The sequence below is a fragment of the Aptenodytes patagonicus genome, chromosome 15 (genome assembly GCF_965638725.1).
Source record: "Aptenodytes patagonicus chromosome 15, bAptPat1.pri.cur, whole genome shotgun sequence".
Taxonomy (NCBI): Eukaryota; Metazoa; Chordata; class Aves; order Sphenisciformes; family Spheniscidae; genus Aptenodytes; species Aptenodytes patagonicus.
The window spans coordinates 8,965,899-8,986,663 of record NC_134963.1 but is presented as its reverse complement, the minus strand read 5'-3'; the positions used below and the strand labels follow the sequence as shown (position 1 = coordinate 8,986,663).

At 55.9% G+C, this 20,765-nt stretch overlaps 1 protein-coding gene across 2 annotated transcripts in view; it reads right to left on the bottom strand.

Moving 5' to 3' along the window:
• Positions 1-20,765, bottom strand: part of MYO18B (myosin XVIIIB) — a 78,123-nt gene that overhangs the window by 48,779 nt on the left and 8,579 nt on the right. For both annotated transcript variants that reach the window (XM_076352521.1, XM_076352522.1), the window contains exons 11-21: positions 20,522-20,585; positions 18,288-18,432; positions 10,131-10,301; positions 9,156-9,246; positions 6,689-6,881; positions 5,237-5,317; positions 4,614-4,761; positions 4,323-4,482; positions 2,894-3,077; positions 1,930-2,131; positions 1,230-1,339 (exon numbers count right to left, since the gene is read on the bottom strand). In XM_076352521.1, the coding sequence (XP_076208636.1) occupies positions 1,230-1,339; positions 1,930-2,131; positions 2,894-3,077; positions 4,323-4,482; positions 4,614-4,761; positions 5,237-5,317; positions 6,689-6,881; positions 9,156-9,246; positions 10,131-10,301; positions 18,288-18,432; positions 20,522-20,585 (1,549 nt within the window). The remainder of the gene's footprint in view (positions 1-1,229; positions 1,340-1,929; positions 2,132-2,893; positions 3,078-4,322; positions 4,483-4,613; positions 4,762-5,236; positions 5,318-6,688; positions 6,882-9,155; positions 9,247-10,130; positions 10,302-18,287; positions 18,433-20,521; positions 20,586-20,765) is intronic.

Sequence of the window (20,765 nt, the reverse complement as noted above, 5' to 3'; positions counted from 1 at the left end):
GTCCCTGCTCTGTTGGGTCCCTGGGAATGCTGCCTGGCTTGTTCTCAGCCAGCTGGTTTTTGGGGGAGCCAGGGTGACAGGGTGCCGCCATGCTGGGCCAGAGCAATGCACACGATCCTGCCCTCTGCACATGTCGCCAGTCCCACAGTTTGTGCCCTGTCCTGCAAAACGAGACCTACCAGGCATGCAGCCAGAACACCGGAGGACCAAGGCACAGCCCTGAGCAAGCAGGATTTTCAAAGCCATTTCCTCTTGAGTATTAAAAAGAAGCAATAACAGTCTTCATTTCCAGGCTGATTTCTCCAAGTCCTCTCCATGGTGCAATAACATTGGCAAATGCAGCTCACGCCAGGCACGTTTACTGCCTTTGCGAAAACAGTCCTCAGGGGGAGAAACTCCGGGACAAAGAGCCGAGCTTGGCTGCTCTGCCAGGTTGCTGGAGGACCCGTGTCCCTCCATGCTCAGGCACGCATGGGAAGGGCGAAGAGGAGCAGGATGCAAAGCCACTCCCTGCAACCAGCGCTGCACAAGGCTGCACCCACGCAGGACGCAGCCCCACTGCCAGACCACTCCTGATCATTGCTAGGGAGCTCCGACCACCCAGAGCCCGGACGTACAGGCTGACCCTGCAGACTCCCAAACCCAATCCCGGTTTCTCAGCAGCACTGCGAATGCTGGTGACCTACCCTGAAGCCTTGCTGAATGTGGTTTTTCTCCTTCATCCCTAGTTCCTGAGGACAGCCTCGCATTTAAGAAACCCCCAGACCTGCACTGACAACCCTGCTACTAAAGTTCCTCAACAGCTGTCCAGATGTGCACTCCCACCCATGGTGGATCCTGCAGCAACAGAGCAAAGGAGCATCATCCACAGCTGTTGGGAGACGCTGGAGCTTGGCAGCCCACAGACCTGCGGGTATTGACCCTACAGCAGCCAAAGGAATAATATCAGCAACACCGAATGCCTGAGCGAGGCAGGGACTGGGAAAGCAGCTCCTGTCCCAGGGCAGGGAGATGCTCGCATGACCCAGCCCATTTGGAGAGAGGACAGCCGGGCTCACGCAGGGTACAGGCAATGCCAGCACAGGGGCTGCCTGTAGGGAGCTCCAGGAATTGCTCCTCATTGCAAAGAAAGCCCTGACCATGTTGGGGAAGGCTGGAAGAGCTCCGGCACCGGCAGAGCCCTACATGGGGCTCTTGGCCCACGCTCCCCAGGCCAGCCCGGGACGCACCTTGCTCTCGTCTGGCACCTCGTAGGCAGAGTTGTACTTCTTCATGATGTCCGGAGCCAGGACCTGGAAGCGCCGTCGGAACTGGGTCAGGAGCAGGCGATCCGCATACCCTGGGGGCAGACAGACATCTCTGGGGGCTGCGCCAGCCCAGGGGCACGTGGCTTGCACTGAAATGTCAGGGAGGGAACCAGCGGTGGGGGCTGCTGCAAAGGGTGGCATGTCCTGCACACAGCAAAAGGTATCGCGGGTGATGGGGACCAGGGAAGCTGCCCTTAGCAGAGAGAAACCCCTGTAGTGAGGTCAGGGCAGAGGGAGTGGAGAAGCAGTGGAGATGCGCTTGAGGTGGCCAGACGCCATCCCAGCACCTCGTGTCATGCAGGAGATGCCCCTGGGCCTCCTGCATGGGTCCCTCTCCCCTTGGCATGGACTGTGACTGCGGTCGGTGCAGGTCCAACCTGATGCACAGATGCACAGGGGAACCCCACCGGAGCTGTGCCACCCAGCAGCACTGCATGCTGCGGGCAGGAGAGGGGCTGGGCACCCGTGCAAAAAGCAGCAATAAAAACCCAGGGGTTTTGCTGAAGTGGGGCTGGTGAGAGGCAGATGATGAGCAAAGCGTGGAAGGGCTGAGTTGCCGGCAGGGCAGCACTGGAGGCGGGACCGGCCCAGCACACTGCAGCAGTGGAGGGCCAGGGCGTACCGATGCGGTGGAGGCGCAGGGCGTCCAGGAGCTGGGTCCCCTCCAGCTGGGCTCGCAGGGCCGGCACGTCCAGCCGCAGGGCTGCATCAGGCGGTGCGGGGGGCCGAGGGACCGGCCCCTCCACCCCCTCCGCCCCCATTCCCGGGAGGAGGCAGTGGACAAAGTGCAGCTGGGACCGTCGGAGCAGGTTCGTGAGCGCGTCCTGCCAGGCAAGCAGAGGTCAGCAGGGCTGGAGGGGGGCATGGGGCAAAGGAGCAGCAGGCGGCGGTGGTGGGAAACACTCCCCATGCACCCGCCGCAGCGTGTCTGGGCAGGTGAAGGAGTCATCCTCAGAGCCCTCAAAGCTCAGGTGCACGTTAGGAACAACAGCTTCAGTCAGAGAGGTGAGCCCAAGGTGCAAGTCACAGATGCTGAGTGGGACCCTTCCTCCTAATGTCCGATGTTTTTGGTTGATGGGCTACAAAAAGTTACCAGGGTTGAGGGTTGCTGGGTGGGGGTTTGCCAGGGACGGCCAGAACCACAAAGCGGGCTGGCTGGGGAGTCTACGGAGACTGAGAGAGTTTAGGCGCCTAATTATGGCTGAGATCAGCAGGAGCTTGGCACGTGCCCAGCCCAGAGGGCTAGTCTACTCTGAGGGCTTAAGAGGATTAAGCGGCGGCACAGCAAGGTGCGTGTGTAATCTGCTTTATGATTTGTTTGCCTGGGATGCTTTCCCTGAGCGACAGCGATGCTGGGGAGGCTTGTAGCCACCTGCGGCCAGAGCAGCATCCTGGGCCAAGAGCCCTGCGGGACACAGCTGCAATGGTGACCCTCAGCCCTGCGGTGCAGGAGGTGCCTGCTGAGGGGTGCAGGGCTCTCGCTAAGGAGAAGTGTGTCTAAGGCAGGGCCTCAGTGTGGGGTCAGGATACGCAGCGCTGCAAATACGCCGACCTGCAGCCACGAGGGTCCCGGTGCCCGCACTCACCGCCTGCAGTTTGAGCTGAGCACACACCGACCTCTTCTTCACAGCTGCGAAGCTGCTGGCAAAGGTCTTCCTCACACAGCCGTTGCGGTGCAGGACCGCCTGGGAGCATCCCTCCAGCCCCGCCACGGCACGGCAGGCCAGCAGCGCCCGCGAGCGCAGCAACATCAGCTCCTTCACGGCATCCCTGTTGGGGTGAGCAACGAGACAGGGCAGTGGGGCCGCAACGGTGCCAGCGCCGGGGAACCTCTGCTTCCCAACCCCTTCAACGGGGATGCAATGGCCAGCACCCCAAATTCGGCATTGGTGCTGCCACAGGACACCTGGCCGCGGAGCAGAGCAGGGGTGCCAGGACACCACCCACCCGCTCTGTTCCTCTCTGGTTCAGGCACCGAGCTGTTGACCACTATTAAAACTTTCCTGAATTTAAGCCCAAAAGAAAATGAGCTGGGAGTGTTTAAGCAGAAGGTTAAAATCATCCCGTATGTGGAGACATCTGCAGCAGCTCGATTAAGTTTCAATTCCAATTTACTTTACAAGGTTCCTCGAAGCGGTGGGGAAAACCTGAGCGGTTGCTGCATGGGGAGCTGCCCTCAGCCAGTGATGTCTTGGGGCCCCGACCCGCACCGGACACCCAACCCCACGGCACTGCGGAGCCAAGGACATCGCAGGGTCCCCCTGTGCCCCCTTGCACCCCTCACTGCCCACACCTGCAGGAGGGGACCCCCACTGAAACGTCAATGGCACGGATCTACTGTCTCGAAGAACCCAGACAGCTTTGATGGAAAGCTGTTCACTGCGGCATTATTCACCAGCTCGCTCTGTAGCGTCTACTGCGATCACAACGTGTACATCTGGCTGTCAGTCAGCCCGAGGGCTTGATGGCTGTAAGTCAAATCACTTGACACCTGCTCCCCCCACCTTAACTAAACTCTCAGGATTTCCACAAAGCTGGGTTGAAACCTGTGGTTTTTTCTGGCTTCCTTGCAGTTTTTCCCCTGGGTGGAGCTGGACTCCGGCAATGCAACACCGGTATCAGCAGGTGCCTCCGGCTGCCGTGCAGACGGGATCCGCTCGAGATCCCATCCCCTCCTTGCCCACCCGCGACCGTATCAGCTCTGTCGCCTGGGCTGTGCGTTGGGCAGGAGGTGGGGGGACAGGCAGGGACCCCTCGCAGCCAGTGCCAAGGCCATTGCCCGCCCTGGCTGACCTCGGCCAGGCTATGGGTCCTCTCCTCCCCATTGGGATGCCTCACAACCCTCCGCCTTCCCCACCACGAACCACCTCTCGGAGCTGGGGCAGGTTTGCAATCTCCAGCCCCAGCTGGAGCAGCACGGCTCACGGTGGAAGTCATCCCAAACTGCTCTCATGGGCACAGGGATGACTGCCGGCGCCGTGGCAGACCAGCCCTGCGGCACCCCCTCGTACTTACACCTTGGACCGCTGCAGCACCTGGATGGCATTTTGTGCCGAGAGGTTGAGCTTGGCTTTGCTGACCCAGCCCGTGAGGTCGTAGCACACAGGGTCCGTGCCCAGCTGGTGGGAGATCTCGAAGTGCAGCGCCTGCTCGCACCTGCGCATGTAGCTGTCCCCTGCCATGGCACCCCAGAATTGCCCAAGAAGAAAAGCCCAGTGAGATATTTAATTTGTTGCATGGTTTCTTAAATTGCCAAAGCTAAATAGCGATGCCAAAGGATGGGCAGCCGAGCTGATCCAGACTTACCCTCCTGACTGGGTCCCTTCGTGACGAAGTAGGAGCACAGGCGGTCGAAGGCAGCTTCGTCCCCGGAGCCTGGGATCAGCACCTCCTCGTCCAGGATCCACAACAGCCCCCTGCGATCGGCCCCCAGGCTGCTGGGCAGCACCTGCGGCTGCCAAAGGGAGATGGCCTTTGGTGACAGGGAAGGGGCAGGAAGGCTCTGGACAGTCGTCTCCAGCCACAGCCATGCCAGCCTGCTCCCACTTTGCTCCCCACCACCTCTGCTCAACCGTGTCCCCTGCCCCAGGCCAGGGTCAGGAAACCCTCCTGGCCTGATCCAGCTCTGGACATCACCCTTGAGACCTCCGCAGTCACACTGTGTCCCAGGGGCAAGTCATCCCAGCTCTGCAGCCAGGCTGGGAGGGGTGCCCGGAGCAGGGCTTGACCAGGAAGGGTGCTTGTATTTTAAAAAGCCAAAAAGGTCCAGGTTGATGCTGTGCACTCCCCTGCAACACCCTGGGCTGCTCTATGCAAAACACACCGCGAGGTCCCACTCTGCCCCTGAAATCCTCACTCCTCTGAGCACAAGGATGCTTCAAGCATGGCCAGAGCAAACAACTCCCACCATGGCCACAGGGACAGGTTACCTGTGAGGAGCTCAGGTCGACGATGGACAGCGTGGCCAGTGGCGAGCGCTCTGGAAGATCAAAAGACACCTCAACATTTTCCTGGAAAACATTATTTAAAAGCTTGCTTCAGTCATGGTCTGGCATCTGAAAGCCAAGAGGAGATCTGTTTGCACGGAGGGGGAGGAGGATGGCGCGGGCCGTGCTCCCGCTTGGCTTTGCAGGGATCCAGTGCTGGCAGAGCGAAGCAGCCACCGGAGACACCTCTGCTGTGATGCAGAGGCACGGCAACGTCTACCCCCGCAGGCAGGGCTGTCGGGACCACTGCACCCAACGGACTTCTGCAGCGCTTTGTGGATGTCAGACAAGCTGCATAAATCATGGATATGATAATAAATGAAGACTTAATGAGAAAGCACCAAGAAAACAATCAATTATTTAATTCGCAGCTTGCAGGCATTGTTTCCCTTTCTCAACCAAGGGCTTCAGGCTGCGAACCCCCGGCTGCAGGGCTCACCCACCACCCACGGCTCCAGCACCCACTCCCAACACTCCTCCGTGCCATGCCCTGGGGCACGGGGAGCCCCGCCGGGAGGGGCAGGGTAAGCACGGCTTGCTCTCGCTCACATGTGAACCAGGGATGTTCAGCAAGAGCCATAGTTTTAATGTCTCTCCATGGTAACACGGTGAGATTTTGCTCAGGGGTTCCGGTTTCCAGCGTAAGAGCGCAGGTGGAGCAGAAAGCAGCAACGGGGCCCAAGTTTCTTCCTACCAAGGGCACGTGCCACCATCACCCCCATGTGTGACCCAGCTCTGGGAGTAGATGGGTCACTGGGGCTCGGGCTCACAGTTGCAGTCTCATGGCTCACAGGGAAACGTCTTGCACCAGGGCAGCCTTCCTTAGCCAGCAACAAAACCAAGGCAAGGCGAGCCTGCTGAGCCCGCTGTCATTTCAAGCCTGGTCAGTAACTACATATTCATCACTAACGAAGAGCACATATATACTTACTTGGCACAAGTGATGGGTGAATATTAAGCCATGGGAATTCAATTATTTTCCCAGGGCTAGAGATATTAAAGTAACTTCTGCAATCCTAATAAGTTCATCTCTGCTTGCCGATTTTTCAGCAGCTTATTTCTGCAATAATTTATCATTTTCCTTTCTATTCTCTACTATTCAGCACCCAAGGAAAACCTCAGCTGCACCAACAGAAGGGCGTGAAGCCTCCTGAGCTGGAACAAGCCTGCCCAAAGAGATGCCCAGGCAGCTTGGCATTTCTAGCACATCAGAAATACCCAAGAGGATCCGTGACTGGGCCAGCGGGGGGACGAGAGACCCGTCTCAAGGCTACGGCTCCATACAGACCCCTCATTTCTGCAACACTCCTCCCATTAAAGCTGCTGAAGTGTGTTATTTGGTCACACCCTGGCAGGGCACAGGGACCCGCTGGGCTCCCAGCCCTTGCTCCTCACCTCTCTGTACCTCTCCATTTCTGAAACAAAGGTTTTCTCGTAGAAAAGGGCCTGCAGCCGCTCGTGCACGTAGTTGTGGCAGAGCTCTTCAAAAGTCGCTGCTCGCTTGCCCCGCTGGTGCCGTGGGTTGTGAAAGCCAGGAGTGTCCACCACCGCAATGGAGGCCATGGAGAGGTGCTGGGAGGAGAAAGACCTGGGGAAAGAGCCACACATACCACAGGGTTTTACCCACGGACGTGTCTGAGCTCTGCCTTCAGAGGTGACACTGCCTCTTCTCCCCGACGTGCACGTCCCTGGGTGGGCACCATCCCATGCACCAGCCCAGCGTTTCCCGTCTCCCCCTCTCCCAGTGTCTCCGGTCAAGGAGAACCCACACCTCCTGGCACGGCTCTTTTGCTTCTCCCTTACGCTTCACCCACCTCTTCTTTGATCTACTCAAGCCAGCGTCTCCTCCCAGCCTGGATGGAGACATGTGGCACAGGCTGCTCCTGACCTGGCCTAACGAACTCTTAACAGTGGGGTGGGATGAGATGCCACCCTTCCCACGCTTGGCCCCATCCTGGCACTCTAGTTATTTAAAGTACTACATCTTCATCCAAACATGTTAAGTTTGATGGACCAGTTGATTTGAAAAGTGGCACGTGACGCCAACACTGAGGATGACGTGAGTATCCAAAGCCCCGGCTGCCGCGCCGTGCTGTGCCATCTGCAGCATTTCTACAGGAGAAACTGTGACGTTCAGCTCCTGAGGAAATCTCTAATAGGAACCACAGCCCGTAACACGCGTCATCTGAGAAGCAGACATCAAGGGGCTTCTTGAGAGAAACAGAGATGTTTACTTCTTAAAATGTTGCTTGCAGCCATTTCCAGTATTTCAGATAAGGATAGCAGGGGGGTCTGACCCTGAGAAACCTCCGAGACTGTTTTTAATGCATATTTCTGAAACAGCCATTGCGTTGTGTTGCTTTGCCGGCTGCAGTGCTGCCTCTTCCCCAGCAGCCCCGCCGGCAGGGCAGCCTGCCGCTGCTTCAGCGAGATTAAAGGAGATGCATTTCTCCTCGATAGCAAGGCACCAAGGAGGCCAGCACCTCCATGAAAGCACAGGGGTGAATGAAGAAACAAAAGTATGTTTATGGATTGCTTGCAGAATTTCATAGCAGCACCCTCCTGCAACCGGAGTTGAAAAGATTCACGTTCACCATCAACTCACTGAGGAAACAGCATTTTCATGATACACTGAAACATGCCTCTTTCACCTGGATCATTGTTGCCATGGTTTAATAGGTTTTGGTGGGCTGGTGCGGAAAATAAAGATGGGCAAAAGAATGCTACCTTTAAAGGGAAGAGGGGACCCGGGATGCATCCCGAGTTAATGCTGTTATTCAGGAGAATCTGCAATATTTTGCTCTTCTGTCAGCCCTTAGAGCACCATCAGCAACTTCCCTTTGGAATGTGGTTGCTAGGAATTACAATAAAAATATTCAACTGCAGGTTAAAATAAACCTGCAACAATAACACAGAGTATTTTTGGGCACCAGCTTTTATGTGGATGTTGACTTCAACAAACCGAGTTGTGCATCAGAACTGAGAAAACGGAATGGTTCAGGGGCCTGATCCTTACCCCGGTGTTAAATTATTCCATTTATCCAAATAGATCATTTCGGATTTAAACCACCTGAAGAAAGAGATACATCAGGCCACAGAGGATGTCCTTCCCATCATGGCTCTCCAGATGGAAATAAGCAGAGTGAGGACAAGCCCCCGGCGCAGAGGAAGGTGCCGCCTGCTCAGCCGTACCAGCACCTGGCAGCAGGACACAGACACAGCCTCCCAGGGCACCTCGGCAGCTACTCTGGTGCCAGACCCTCTCACGCCTGACATCTCGATCCTCTCCTGTGATAAAGCTTTTACCACGAAGCGACTCCTACCATGCATCTGCAGGGCTTGCTGTGGAATTCCCTGAGTGGTTTATTGCTCTGCCCGTATTGGTAACCTTGATTTCGGTCTGCAAAGTCACATCTATTATTAATAGGTAGCTGGGCTGCTCCTCTCGGCGCTGCGATGCCCTGCGCTCCGCCGCTCGGCATGTCTGCTCACGGTGCTGCCTCCCGACAGGCAGCTTAGCAGCTGCAGCAGAAGCGGTGCCAGCCAGGCGCTGCCCGCGCCAGCAGGAGGGGCAGGACACGTGCTGCCCCGTGCAACACCCGGATGCACAGACTGCTGCTCCGTGGGGCCCTTCGTCCCCGGTGCCGGCTCATGCGGGGCCAACAGCCCGTGGAAGGTCCCGAGTGCCCGCATGCTCTCCCAGAAGGAGATTTTCAGATAACTTTCTTTTTTCAGCAGGCAGTGGTTACCAGCTCCATGCCTCTCTCCGGAGAGCCCCCAGCATAGGTTCCTCTTCAGCAGCCCCAGGAGAAGGAACTATCGCCCATAGACACCCTCAGCGTGGCACCTGGCAGCTCCGTACCTGTTGATCAGTGAGACGACCACGGCAAAGAGCTCTTCATAGAGACCCGAAGCCATCCCCTCCACACACTCCACACCCGTCATCTTCGGTCCTGGCACAGGCAGAGAGAAGAGCAGGCAAAGGCACATCATTTATTTCCAGCTGAGTTCAGCCTATGCAGAGCCAAGCCAGTAGCAGGGGATTCCCTCGCTCACTGGGCAGGATAACCCGCATGGCTCCCAGCCTCTGCCTGCCAGGCACGGCATCGCTCCGGTTACACAAGCAGTGCACATCCACCCGCCTGCCTTCAGCTCCTCTAGTGCCTCCTGCCTAATGTATATTTAAGAAATAAAACTATGGCCATGTTAAAGGCCAGTTCTGCAAGTTCTTGCCTTTATTGGAATAACTTGCAGAGGCCCGGCTGTGATTCTGCCTCCTAGGACAAGTCGGGCGTGGAAAGGCTGTCCTTAAAGCCGGGCGGTATCTCACCCCACCCGCCATGTGCATGCTGGATCTGCCTCTGTGAATTAGGTCCATATATTAATTCGAGGTTTATAGTGGCTCAGCAGCAGTTTGTCTAGCAGGAGCACAACTCCTCACCATGTCCAGGTCTCCTTGCAGCATGCGGGCGCACGCAGCACAACACCAGCGCGGCTTCATTTGTGGACACAGGGAAGGATGCTCACCCTGCTGCCCTCCTGGTTTGGGGTTTTTTTTTCCCCCTTTTCTAGGGAGATGTCTCACAGCATTTAATCCACATCACTTATCTGCCAGTAGCACTATCTGAATTCGCCTGATCTTCAGGTGTCCCTAAGGAGTGACAGGCAGGGTCAGCTATAGAGCTGAGGGTAGCTACGTGACAGAGCACAGTTAATAATTTAATTAACACGAACATACTTAAATGGACCTCACTGCCTGAAAAGTCCAGAGCAGCGCAGAGCAAGCACTTCCCTATCACCCATAAATAAAGGAAAAAGGGATGCAGCATCCCGGTACCTGCCAGGCTCTCCTCCGCCGGGGGCAGCCGGCTGCCTCGTGCCATGACCTGCGCCAGGATCTGCTTCAGGTGGTGTTTGAAGACGGCGGTGGTGAGCTCCTCCAGGTCGCAGCCCAGCACCTCTGCAGCATTGCTCGCACACTCGAATTTCATGAACTGCTTCCTGCCAACTGGGGAGGGGGACGCGGGGGGCACGAACGGGTCAGGCAGAGCCAGCCCGAGCGGAGCCGGGCGCAGGCTCGGCGCCTCTGGCAAACATCCCTGCCCACTTCCATGTGCAACCCCTCAGAATCAAAATAAAATAAAACAAAAAAGGACTGCTGTTTGCAGCGTGGGATGGGGAGGCAGGTGGAGGTGCTGTACCACTGCCCCCCACTTTCCTTCCATCCCCCCAAGACTGCTGGATCAGCCCTTCCCTCGCATCCCTAACGGGCAGTTTCAGACCAGGCACTGCCCTTGCTGACCCGCTCAGAGCGATGACCCTACAGACCACAGCCTGGAAATGCCCTTTGGGCAAAGACCTAGCCTGGGCAAAGCAGGCAGGAGCCGTGCCGGTGGGCAGGGAGGGGGCCTCTGCCCCCCAGCATCACTTGGACGCTTGGCTGAGACGGGGATGCAAAATGGCTATAAATCAACCCACATCAAAAGATGGTTTCCACCTTGAAGGCATGGCTGCATTACCTCATTCCCCATCTGCGTAACATCACTAACTGAACCAAAAAGCTTTTTCCTCAAAGTCCGTCTGCCTCCTCCTGCAATCCCTTCTCCTTCAGGCACAACTCCCATATCTCTCTCTAGGCACCGGACTCAGTCTCGGTGGCCTGCCCGGCTCCCGCTCGCGCAGCGTGCAGTACGTGGGGCTGCCTTCCCTACGCACATGCTTCTGCTAACTACAGCTGTAAGGATTTTCTCAGCTTTGCAAGATACTTATCATATTAAAAGCTGGCTGGCTCGAGAAAGGTTGAAGGATTTGTCCCTTGGGCAATCATTTAGCATAAGAGGACCTTTTTTTTTTTTGGTCAGAAGATAGTTCAAAACTTTAAGGATCTCTAATCAATGCTTTTGAACCTATTTTCCCCACTATAGTGTTCCCCAGGTGCTCAGAGCATCCCACCTGCCCAGCAAGTCCAGGCAGAGAGAAAGAGACCTGCTTCAAGGAGGTGTTTTGAGGCAATTCAGAGCGAGTCAGGGACCAGGTGGACCATGCGACCTACCCAGGCTGCTGCTGCGAGCACGGCACCAGTAACGTTGTGCATTTCAAGACCTTCAGTGGAGCAAACTAGCAGATGTGTTTATGGAAGCTGATGGGATTACGAACCAATCCCTCAAAATCCCGGATCACCTTCCCCAGCCCCAGCAATATTTGCTGCCCCCATCAGCCTGAGAGCAGCACTCGTCCCAGCGCCGTCAGCAAACAGAGGTGGCACACATTATTTACATCCAGCAATAGCAACTCCAGCTTAATGATTAAAATCAATAGGGAAGCAATCTACAGGATAAATCCTTTTACAAATCCAGGAAGGAAAGGTGCTGTGGAGGCAGCCAGCCAGCGCACACTCAGGAACACGGGGGGATGAGCAGAAATGGGAGCAGACGAGCAAAGTCCCCCAGAGACCTCTGGGTAGCGCTTTTAGGTGGTGACTGATGAGGAGCCAGCCCGGGGGCTCATGGCTAAGATAAGCCCTTAAAATACAGCAGGCAACTGGTGGCAGGGGAGAGGGTTTGGGATGGAGAACAGGAGATGGCCACATCCTGGCCAGCCCCATGGGGGACCAGGGTCCCCCGCTCCTGGCCGAGGTGATGCACAAAGCAACAAAAGGCCATGTTCCCCAGGGCCGGGGGTTGAGGGGTGCTTCACAGCACACCCGTGAGTCATCCCCCCCTTTCCCTTCCCCTTTGATCTTTTCCCATTATTTTTTATTCTGACTGAAGGACTCCAACATCAAGGGCTGTGCTGGAGCAAACAGAGGAATTGCCTCAACAATCCAGGCTTTGATTTATTTTGTTTTCACTTGTTTTCATCTGAGCTGGCTGGACAGAGGCTGATCCCCGTCAGACAGAAGATCTCTGCACACTGCTGCATGCCAGGGAGCGGAGGGGCTGCGGGGCCAGGGCTGCCACAGACCCGCCCCACCAGCCAGGCTCCTGCAGCCAGCATCCCACACCGGCCACTCGCATCCCACACTGGGCACTCCAGCATCCCACACCGGCCATTCCAGGAGCCCCGGGACGAGCGCGGGGCTCCACTCAGCCCAGCCTGCCGCAATGCAAACTCTTCCCAACAGAGCAGTTGCAACTGGGGAGACCAGATGCCCATGCCGTGCTGCTCCGGCGTGGAAGACGTCCTGCTGCCCTTGGCAGAGGGATGCAGGGCCATCTTTCACACCTCCACAAAACCAAACAGTCACTGTCTGACCGGCACATGGTGTCGGAGGCTGGCATGATGCTGCCTGGCGTATCGGTACCCCCCAGACATGCTCCTTCCCCCACTGGGGGGTTGGCCCTTCAGCACTCCCCAAATTGCACCCTTGCTGTTAGCAGCTGGTGAGAGCTGAGTCAGCAAGTCTGGGGGCATGGCTGCTGCTGCAAACCCCGCTGTGCCTGCAGCTTGCCCAGCTGCAGATCTGCCCAGCCCGCAGCTGCCGGCCACCCGGCAGCCCGCCCCAGGAGAGGCCGGGCACCATTTCACACTTCATAAAATATAAACAGCAGCAGTGGCGTGCAGCCCTCCTGGGTGTAATGTGACCATTGTAAAACACGCCAGCTTTAACACCTAAAAGGTAATTACTTTGGCCCATTTAATATTTAAGAGAAGCAGTAGGAAAATACAGGGTCAGCACCAGCTTCGTCTCGCTCGCATGCCCATGCGTGCTGCCCAGGCAGCAGCAGGGTTTCTATTTTTTGTTTCAATTCGGGAAGCATGGGGAGCAGCAGAGAAGCCCGGAGGGGCTGGACCCCGTCCCCCCATCCCCGCCACTGCCTGGGCTGGTACCTGCGAGCTGACAGCAGCGCTGCCCAGGAGCGGAGGGGAGCTGCACCACAGGCTCGCTGCTGGGACAGGGAAGCTCAGCCTCACCACGAGCCCCCTTCCCATGCAAGCCAGCAGCCCCGTTCACCTGCCTTCCCAAGCCCCCTCGGCTGCTCCGGGCGCACGTTGTCAGCCTGTCTTTTTTCTTCCACTTATTTTGTCATTACAACATTTGCACTGCTAATGGGACAAATAAAAAAGCCCATTTGTTCCTCTTTATTACCCTGGGAGGGGACAGGGAGAGAGAGGAGGCTCCTCCTGGCTTGAATGGCTAATTTATTTGTCCCGCACTAAATTCTCCAGTCTATTCTCTGTTGACCCATTGCCTGATGTATGACATATTAAAGCCTATATATAACAAAGGGAAGAGCTGTGTAATAGCATGATTAAAGAAATCTGCCATTCTGGCTGCATTTCCCCGACTGTTTGTAATAAAGATGTCAGAGCGCTGAACAGATAGTGCCATAACTCGGCGTGCGGGGAGACAGCCCACCCGGAGCAGGAGCCATGGCGGTGATTGTAAAAACCTCCATGAAGGAGAGGCAATGTCAATAGGAACCCCTGAGCCGGCCCCCCCCAGGCCCCTGACAAGCTGGCAGCACTAGCTGGGCTCCAGCCAGGACTCCAGCTATTCCCAGCTTTTTCTGCTCCTGCTCCCCTGGTTCTGAACCCCAGACCACGGCCAGGACATGGAGGAAAACCCGCTCCCATACTGAGCAGGGATGTGCCGGGGTGCAGACCCCCCAGCACCCCACTGCCCGCAGGGCTGGATCTCCCTCCTGCTCCCTGCACAGGGTTTGAGCTGCTCAAAGCACAATTTCCAGCAAACCTCCTCATTTTGCAGACCCAGGCAGCAGACCACGCGCCTCTGCCCAATTTGTGCTCCAAACTGGGGTCCCCCTGCCCTTGGGGAGGATGCATCGTTCTGCCTAAATCCTCTTGCCTGGGGAAAAGAAATCCTAAGGGCATCCTCCAGTGTACAGAGGCTTGTGGCTGGATGGTCACTGCACTATGATCCAGCCCCTGGAGATTGCGTCACCTTGGTTTAGGTCTTTCCCATGAAGGCATCAGGCTTCATCAGGGCAAAACTATTGCTCCTGAGGGTTGCAACTCAAGAAGCACAGAGAGCCACCATCCTACCGAAAACAAAACATGCAAAATCAGCTGCACTTCTGTCTATGGCAAGAAAACCCAGGTGCTGAAGAGCAAAAGGCTTTAACAGAGAGAGAAAAAAATCGGCAAGATCAAGAGGCCAGCCCTAATGCAATCCTTTCCAAGAATCATTTTGATGAACAATGCGGGAAAGCAGAGGAGCCTTTCCCATCAGGAGTGAGGTGGCCTTTCGCTCACCTGCAGCACAGAGCTACGGCAAAGCCAGTGATTTAACCACACCCATGGCCACCGTTGGGCGCCAGCCCCGGGACAGCTGCTCTGCAAAGGAAAAGCAAAGCTAAAGCAGAGGCAGAGGCTCCCTGTGCTGGGTCCTGCTCTCTCCTCTTCACCTCCGATGCCAACAAGGCTGTCGCAGCCAGTGCTGGGGAACATGCCAGTGGCACCAAAAACACAAGCAACGATGCCTGAGCTTTCCTTGCAAACCCGTGTCCTCTGCACTTACAGGAATCCTGGGGAAAGGAGGGGCTGCAGCGGGCTCCCCCACACAGAGCGAACTGCAAAGGCTTATGCTCTGCAGGCAGGTATCCGAGAGCATTGCAAGCTGGAGTTGCTGGGAGAGGAATGATCGGCACACAGCTTCGCGATGTTGCTTTATGCAATTTACTGCCTGGCCCCCTCTGTGCTCCTCTCCCTGTGGCAGCCCACGCGCTGCTGGAGCACCGGGCTTGGGCTGCGCCGGCAGCAGTACCGCAGCTCCATCCACACCGCCACGCTGGAGCCACCGGCGCATTTTTCCTTCTGCAACAGTGACCACCCCGGGGACAGATATATTTGTCACAAAAGGGAAACTCTGGCACAGTGGTAATTACGGATACGCTGTTCCCTCCTCCTTTTAGCAACAGGCAGCAATAAAAAATTAGGGTAAATCTGGGCATTGAGCTTGGGTGGAACTAAGAACAAAGTGTCATTTCCACATCAATTAAGGAAAGGTCACTACATCTCAGAGGCTGTAAAACAGCAGCGATAATGCAGGTTTAAGGCTTTTTTCTCAGCTCTGGTGAGAAAGCGATAAGTCACCCAAGTCCACTCCTGATTGACATCTACGCTCAGGAAGCTGCATAATTAATGCTCGTTGGATCCTGCCAGGTGCTCTCCCTCTTACATTTTGATGGACACCCCCATTACTATACTTGGCTAAATGGCTTCCAGCCCTTCTGGAAACTTTCCAATTCACAGAGCTAAAAGGGTGCTCAAGGGGGTTTCATCCCTGCTGCTCCTGCCAGCCCCATCTGCCTGCAGACCCTGGAGAGACATGGCAGGGCACTGCACACCAGCATGTGGGACCCCGGGCTCAGCCCCTCCTTCTGATCCAGCCCCGGCACGACCCAGGCCCATCTCACAAACCACTCGATGCCTCAGTTTCCTAAACAGGGATGCTCATTCTCCTGCCTCCCGAGGGAGCGATGCTGCAGCGGTGGGGCTGTGCAGGACCCAGCCTGGGCCATGGCAGCCCGCAGCTGCTGGCAGCTCAGGCATTGCCCCCTTGCTACTTGCTGGGGGTTTCCCCTACCGGACCCCAAAATCTCCCCTGGCTGCCTGGGTGCTCCCATCTCTCCGACGTTGGGGCTGCTGCTGCGGGGAATCAGCCCCATCCGTGCGGTGATGCGGGAGGGTGGTGGATGCAGGATGCTGCCCTAGTGCTGCTGACCTCCGCAGGGTTTGGGAGGGCTCGGAGCCTCCCCGGCCTGAGCAGGAGCTCCAGCCCCCCCTCCTGCACTTCTGCCTTTATGGTTTTCCTCCATCCAAGGGGTTCAGGCCGCTGGTTTTGCAGCTGCCTCTGCCCAGTGCACCGTGGGGTGCAGGGGGAGCCAAGCTTGGCTCCCGTCCATGGCGCACACCCGCCTGCAGCACTGGGAGGACTTCAGTGACTTGCAGCCGCTGGAAACCCAGTTGCCTCTATTAAAGGCACGCGGTGGGAAGCCCGCAGAAAGCAGGGAGCCACGATGCTTTATTTTTATAACAGTCAGCAAAATGGACAGCTCGAGAGCGAGCTGAATGCCAACCTCCAGCTGCACCCGAAACCTCCTTCCCGGTTAAAGAGGCAATGAATAAATGAAAATATGTAATATTCTGCAGCCCACAAAGGGGACTGGAAGCACTTAGGTGAATGGGTACCTAGGATGCCCCGCTGGCCTCTGGCTGTCAGGCTGCTTTCTCACAAAAAGAGCTCCTCTAACACGTTTCAAAGGCAACGGGAAACGCTGACACCGGGACAGAGCAGGCTTTTGAAATTCAGCCTTTTCTTCTCTGTGTTTTTCTAGCTGCAAACGTATTTTCCACTCTCAGCCAGAAAGAGGTGGTGCTATTCGCTCCTGTTTCATTCCTGGACAAACTGAATTTGTGACGAGATGATAGCCATCAGCAGAAGGAAAAAAAGGTGCATTTAACCTGTGCTGGCGCCTGGCAGCTGGAGCACGGCACGTGCCGGGGCCACCGTCACAGGGACAGTGGTAGCTGCGACGGTCGCTGCAGCATCTGGCTGCACTCCTGAATGCAAGTGAAAAACCAGTGATGAGGCTCCCTTTGGTGAGATTTCAAGGAGAGGATTTTTAATATACAACTTCAAAGTGCAGGAAAGGGGAAGGGAAGAGATGGCTATCAGGAGACAGGTTTAACCACATTAAAAGAGTCATCGCCCCCACTGAGACTTTTGCTCCATCCAGCTTTGATCCATTTTTTATCCATATTTCCTTTCATTTCTCCCCTTTTGTTGACTCATGATGGGGGAATCAATACCAGAGTGAGCGATGCTGAGACATGCTCTGGTTGTTAATCCCATACCCAAGTCAGCTCCGAAGTCACAAGCCCTGCCTGGGCCCGCTATTAACATTCCTATTCATGCTGAAATAATTGCGACAAGATTTGTTGAATATAGCGCTCAATTGACCTTAGACTGACTTGCGGGATGCTTGGGACAGAACGTTCAGTAAGTTTGAGCAGACCAGCTCAGCTCACCCAGCAAACCCTCCGTGGCCAACACAGTAACCGTCCCTCCATCTGCCTTTGAGCTGGTCACTCTTAAAATGAGACGCATCTCCAAAATCTGCTCTCCTGAAAACTCTCGAGGCAGAAGGACTTTCTTTTTTTTTTTTTTTTTTGCCAAGAGCCTTATCCCACACTTCAGCCTGAGACAGCAGGGTCGTTTTTCTAAAAGTTGGAAGGACATTAGGGGAGATGGAGATGGGGAAAGAGAACACCGGAGAGAAGGAGAAAGAGAACTCGCTGTAAGTGACGACAGCATTCATCCTTTTAAAATAATTAATAAATGATTAATGGCATAAATTATCATAAGATGTGTTATGACATGTTGCAGAGACATTTATAAATGTCTATGGCTTAGTTTATAGCAGCCTTTATGCAGCCCTCATAAATTGAAGTGTGTAAATCAATGTGGCTGTCTCTAAAACGGGTTAGAGCACATCTTAAAATAATTTATAAGGGATAAGGCAATTTCTATATGCCTGTATTAACAAAGTCTTTATAAATACAATCTTCTTCCAGACTCATCCTATTATAATTCAGTTACTGTATTAGGCACTCAAGAGATGATAAAATTATCACTACCTGAAGCTGTCCCTTCGCAGTGTCATTGGGGACAACGTGCCAACAAACAAGTTACCTACCCCGGTCCTTCCCAAAGAGCTGGCACAAGGCGACGCCTTGCAGCCCCTGTCCTGTCCGCCCATGGCTGCGGGACGGACCCACTCCAGAAGCCCCCGCGGGGCAGGACGCCAGCACGCAGCATCGCCCAGCTCGAGGCTGCTCCTCCGCGTGCAACGGAGAGCTCAGAGCAAGCGCCCGTGCAACAGCCTCCAGGTGAACATTGCTCCCCAACACTTCTTGGTGTGCAACACGCCCAAGCACCGAACACCGCTGGGACATGCTTTCTCACCCTCCTCTAACCCCCGGCACTGAGACGAGGTATAAGGAAAGGAGAGGCAGGAGCCCCCCTTACCTTTACAGGCCCCGGCAGCTCCCAGGTGGTAGATGCCAGCTAAGATGCGCCAGACGGCCGCCTGCTCCTCCGCCGTGATGCCCAGCGTGCCCATGGCAGCCCGGAGCTGGGCAAACGCCGCTGAGGCTTTCTGCTTCTCCTCGGGCTGCAGGTGGAAAGATATGGGAGGGCAAACGTCACTGCCTCTGCCGGAGCATCCCAGGCTCTGGGGACAGCGGGATACAGGGATACGCATGGGGGGGAACGCAAAAGGGCATATGAAAACCATGTGGCCAGCAAGGAAAAGACAATAAGGGACCCTAGGAACGGTTTGGACAGCAGGGGGAGAAGCCCCTGGCAGGTTCCTCGAGAGCCTAGTGTTAGGAGCAAGCCTGGGTATGTCTTCTCGTTGTACAACACCACATAATTCCCACTTCAGAAGTGTCTACAGAGGCGTTAAGCAGCAGCTAGAGATAGACGTTTTATATTTTCTCACTTCTCACTAAATGCACCTGCCCACAGGTGTGCTGGGGCCAGCTGAACAGCTTCCAGCCACCAGCGGGACCTCATCTGCTCACCTCCAACCACAGCAGCCCCATCCATGAGTCCTGCAATTCTTTTTGTGAATGCAGCCCCACCGCAAAAATTGGGGCTTTTTTTCCCCTGAACTGAGGCTGTTTCGTGCAGACGCGTGCAGCCCTGGGGCCAGACACCGCACGCAGGCTGCAGCGGGCAGCATCCCTGTATTGGCGAGGACCAGCCCACCTGGTCTAAAGGATTCCAGCTCCTGCAGAGGCCCACAGGGTGGCTGCATGGTTTAGTGGTGGACTTGGCAGTGCTGGGTTAACAGTTGGACTTGATGATCTTAAAGGTCTTTTCCAGCCTAAAAGATTCTATGATACTAATGAGAAAACACAGCTGAGGTCTGCAATTTCTCCAGGCTCAAACAAATACCCCAAACACTTGTGACACCGGTGTCACAGCAGGGGTTATCCATCCCCACCGGCTGCGGGGATGAAGGCTGGGAAGCCGCCAATTAGATTTTCAGTCTCAGCATCCAGAGCACTGTTCGGAAAGGAAAATCTGACAAATTTCCCCAAACTCCAACCCAAACCAAACACAGCACACCACCGCTCTGGCTTTCCTTCTGGGCTGGTTTCAGAGCAGGCAAATGGAGTGCTACCAATGTCCCTCCTCAGCAGGCCAGGCTGCAGCACAGGATTTCATCCCCCTGGGGAGCTTTTGGGTGGTTCATCCTTCCACGCCCCCATCCCCAGCATCCTGGGTGCTCCTCAGACAACCCTGCCATGCCGTGCTGAACCGAATGGCCAAGCCCAGCTTTCCACATGTGCGCCATGGGGAGTGTCGCTGGGAAGGAGGAGAAGTGGTGGGGGTGACAGTGCTTGTCCCCTTTGCAGAGCTCGCACTCCCTGAACTGAAGAGGTGCTGCCTGGGGCCAGTGCTGCCCAGCTCCTGCTGACCCTCTGCATCCCAGCAGGAAAACCCTCCGTGCTAGGATGGGGAACCCACAGGAATCGGGGGCAGCGAAAGGAGGGTAAAACCCCGTCTCTGAACCCAAATCTGCTGCTGCATCAGCAGGGTGAGGACCTGCAGTAGCTCGCTGTGCCCTCCACGAGAGCCACTGCTCAAACAGCTGATTCCTTTGGCGCCAGACCGGAGCAGGAGCTCCCTAATGAAGATCGAATATTGAATTCATCAATAGATGATGTAACTGCAAATTGCTGCGATTCATCCCAGCGCTTTGGCTCATAGGCAGTCTGCCTGATCTTTGCACATGGTTCAGACTAATAAGGAGCTGGTGCTCAACATCAAACGCAGTACTTTTAGCCCATAAAAATTGCATTCTGGGTTCTCCAAAGGATGTGCTCGCCCCCCAAGGAGCTGCTGCCGCAGGGAAACGTCAGGGGTTGTTGGCCCTGGAGCAGCAGGCTCCTTCCCCAGGGTGGATGGGATGTGTCCGAAACCCAAACGCAGACACCAGGCATCAGTGGCCCCGGTCCCGGCAGGTCCCCTGCTCCCGTGGGGCTGTCGGAGGGGTGCTGGAGGCTTTTTGGGCAGACCCTTCCTCACACCCTGACATTCGCTCCCTCCCTCCATGCACCCGGTATGGTGGCACCATCTCAAGTTGCCCAGCAGCCGAAGACCCCAACAGGTCCTCTAACCGGGGGTGATGAAGGCCGTGCGCTGCAGCACCCCACTGCAGGTGGCTGCATGGCTCCAGTGTTTTTCCCTACCTTTGTGAATGGCTTGATCCCAAAGGAGTTGCTCTCAGCCACCTGGTGCAAGTGCAGTGTCGTCCTGGAAGCAGTTACAGAAAATGAGACTCAAGCTCCTTCCTGCCCCTAGCACTCACCAAACACCCTGCCCTCTCCTCAGGGAACATCTCCAACATCTGCAGACCCCCTTTGCCTTTACAGCGATGTCCAAGGGGCCTCATCGGGAAAGGCTCCCGTGGCTCTGCCCCGGGCAGGGGGATGG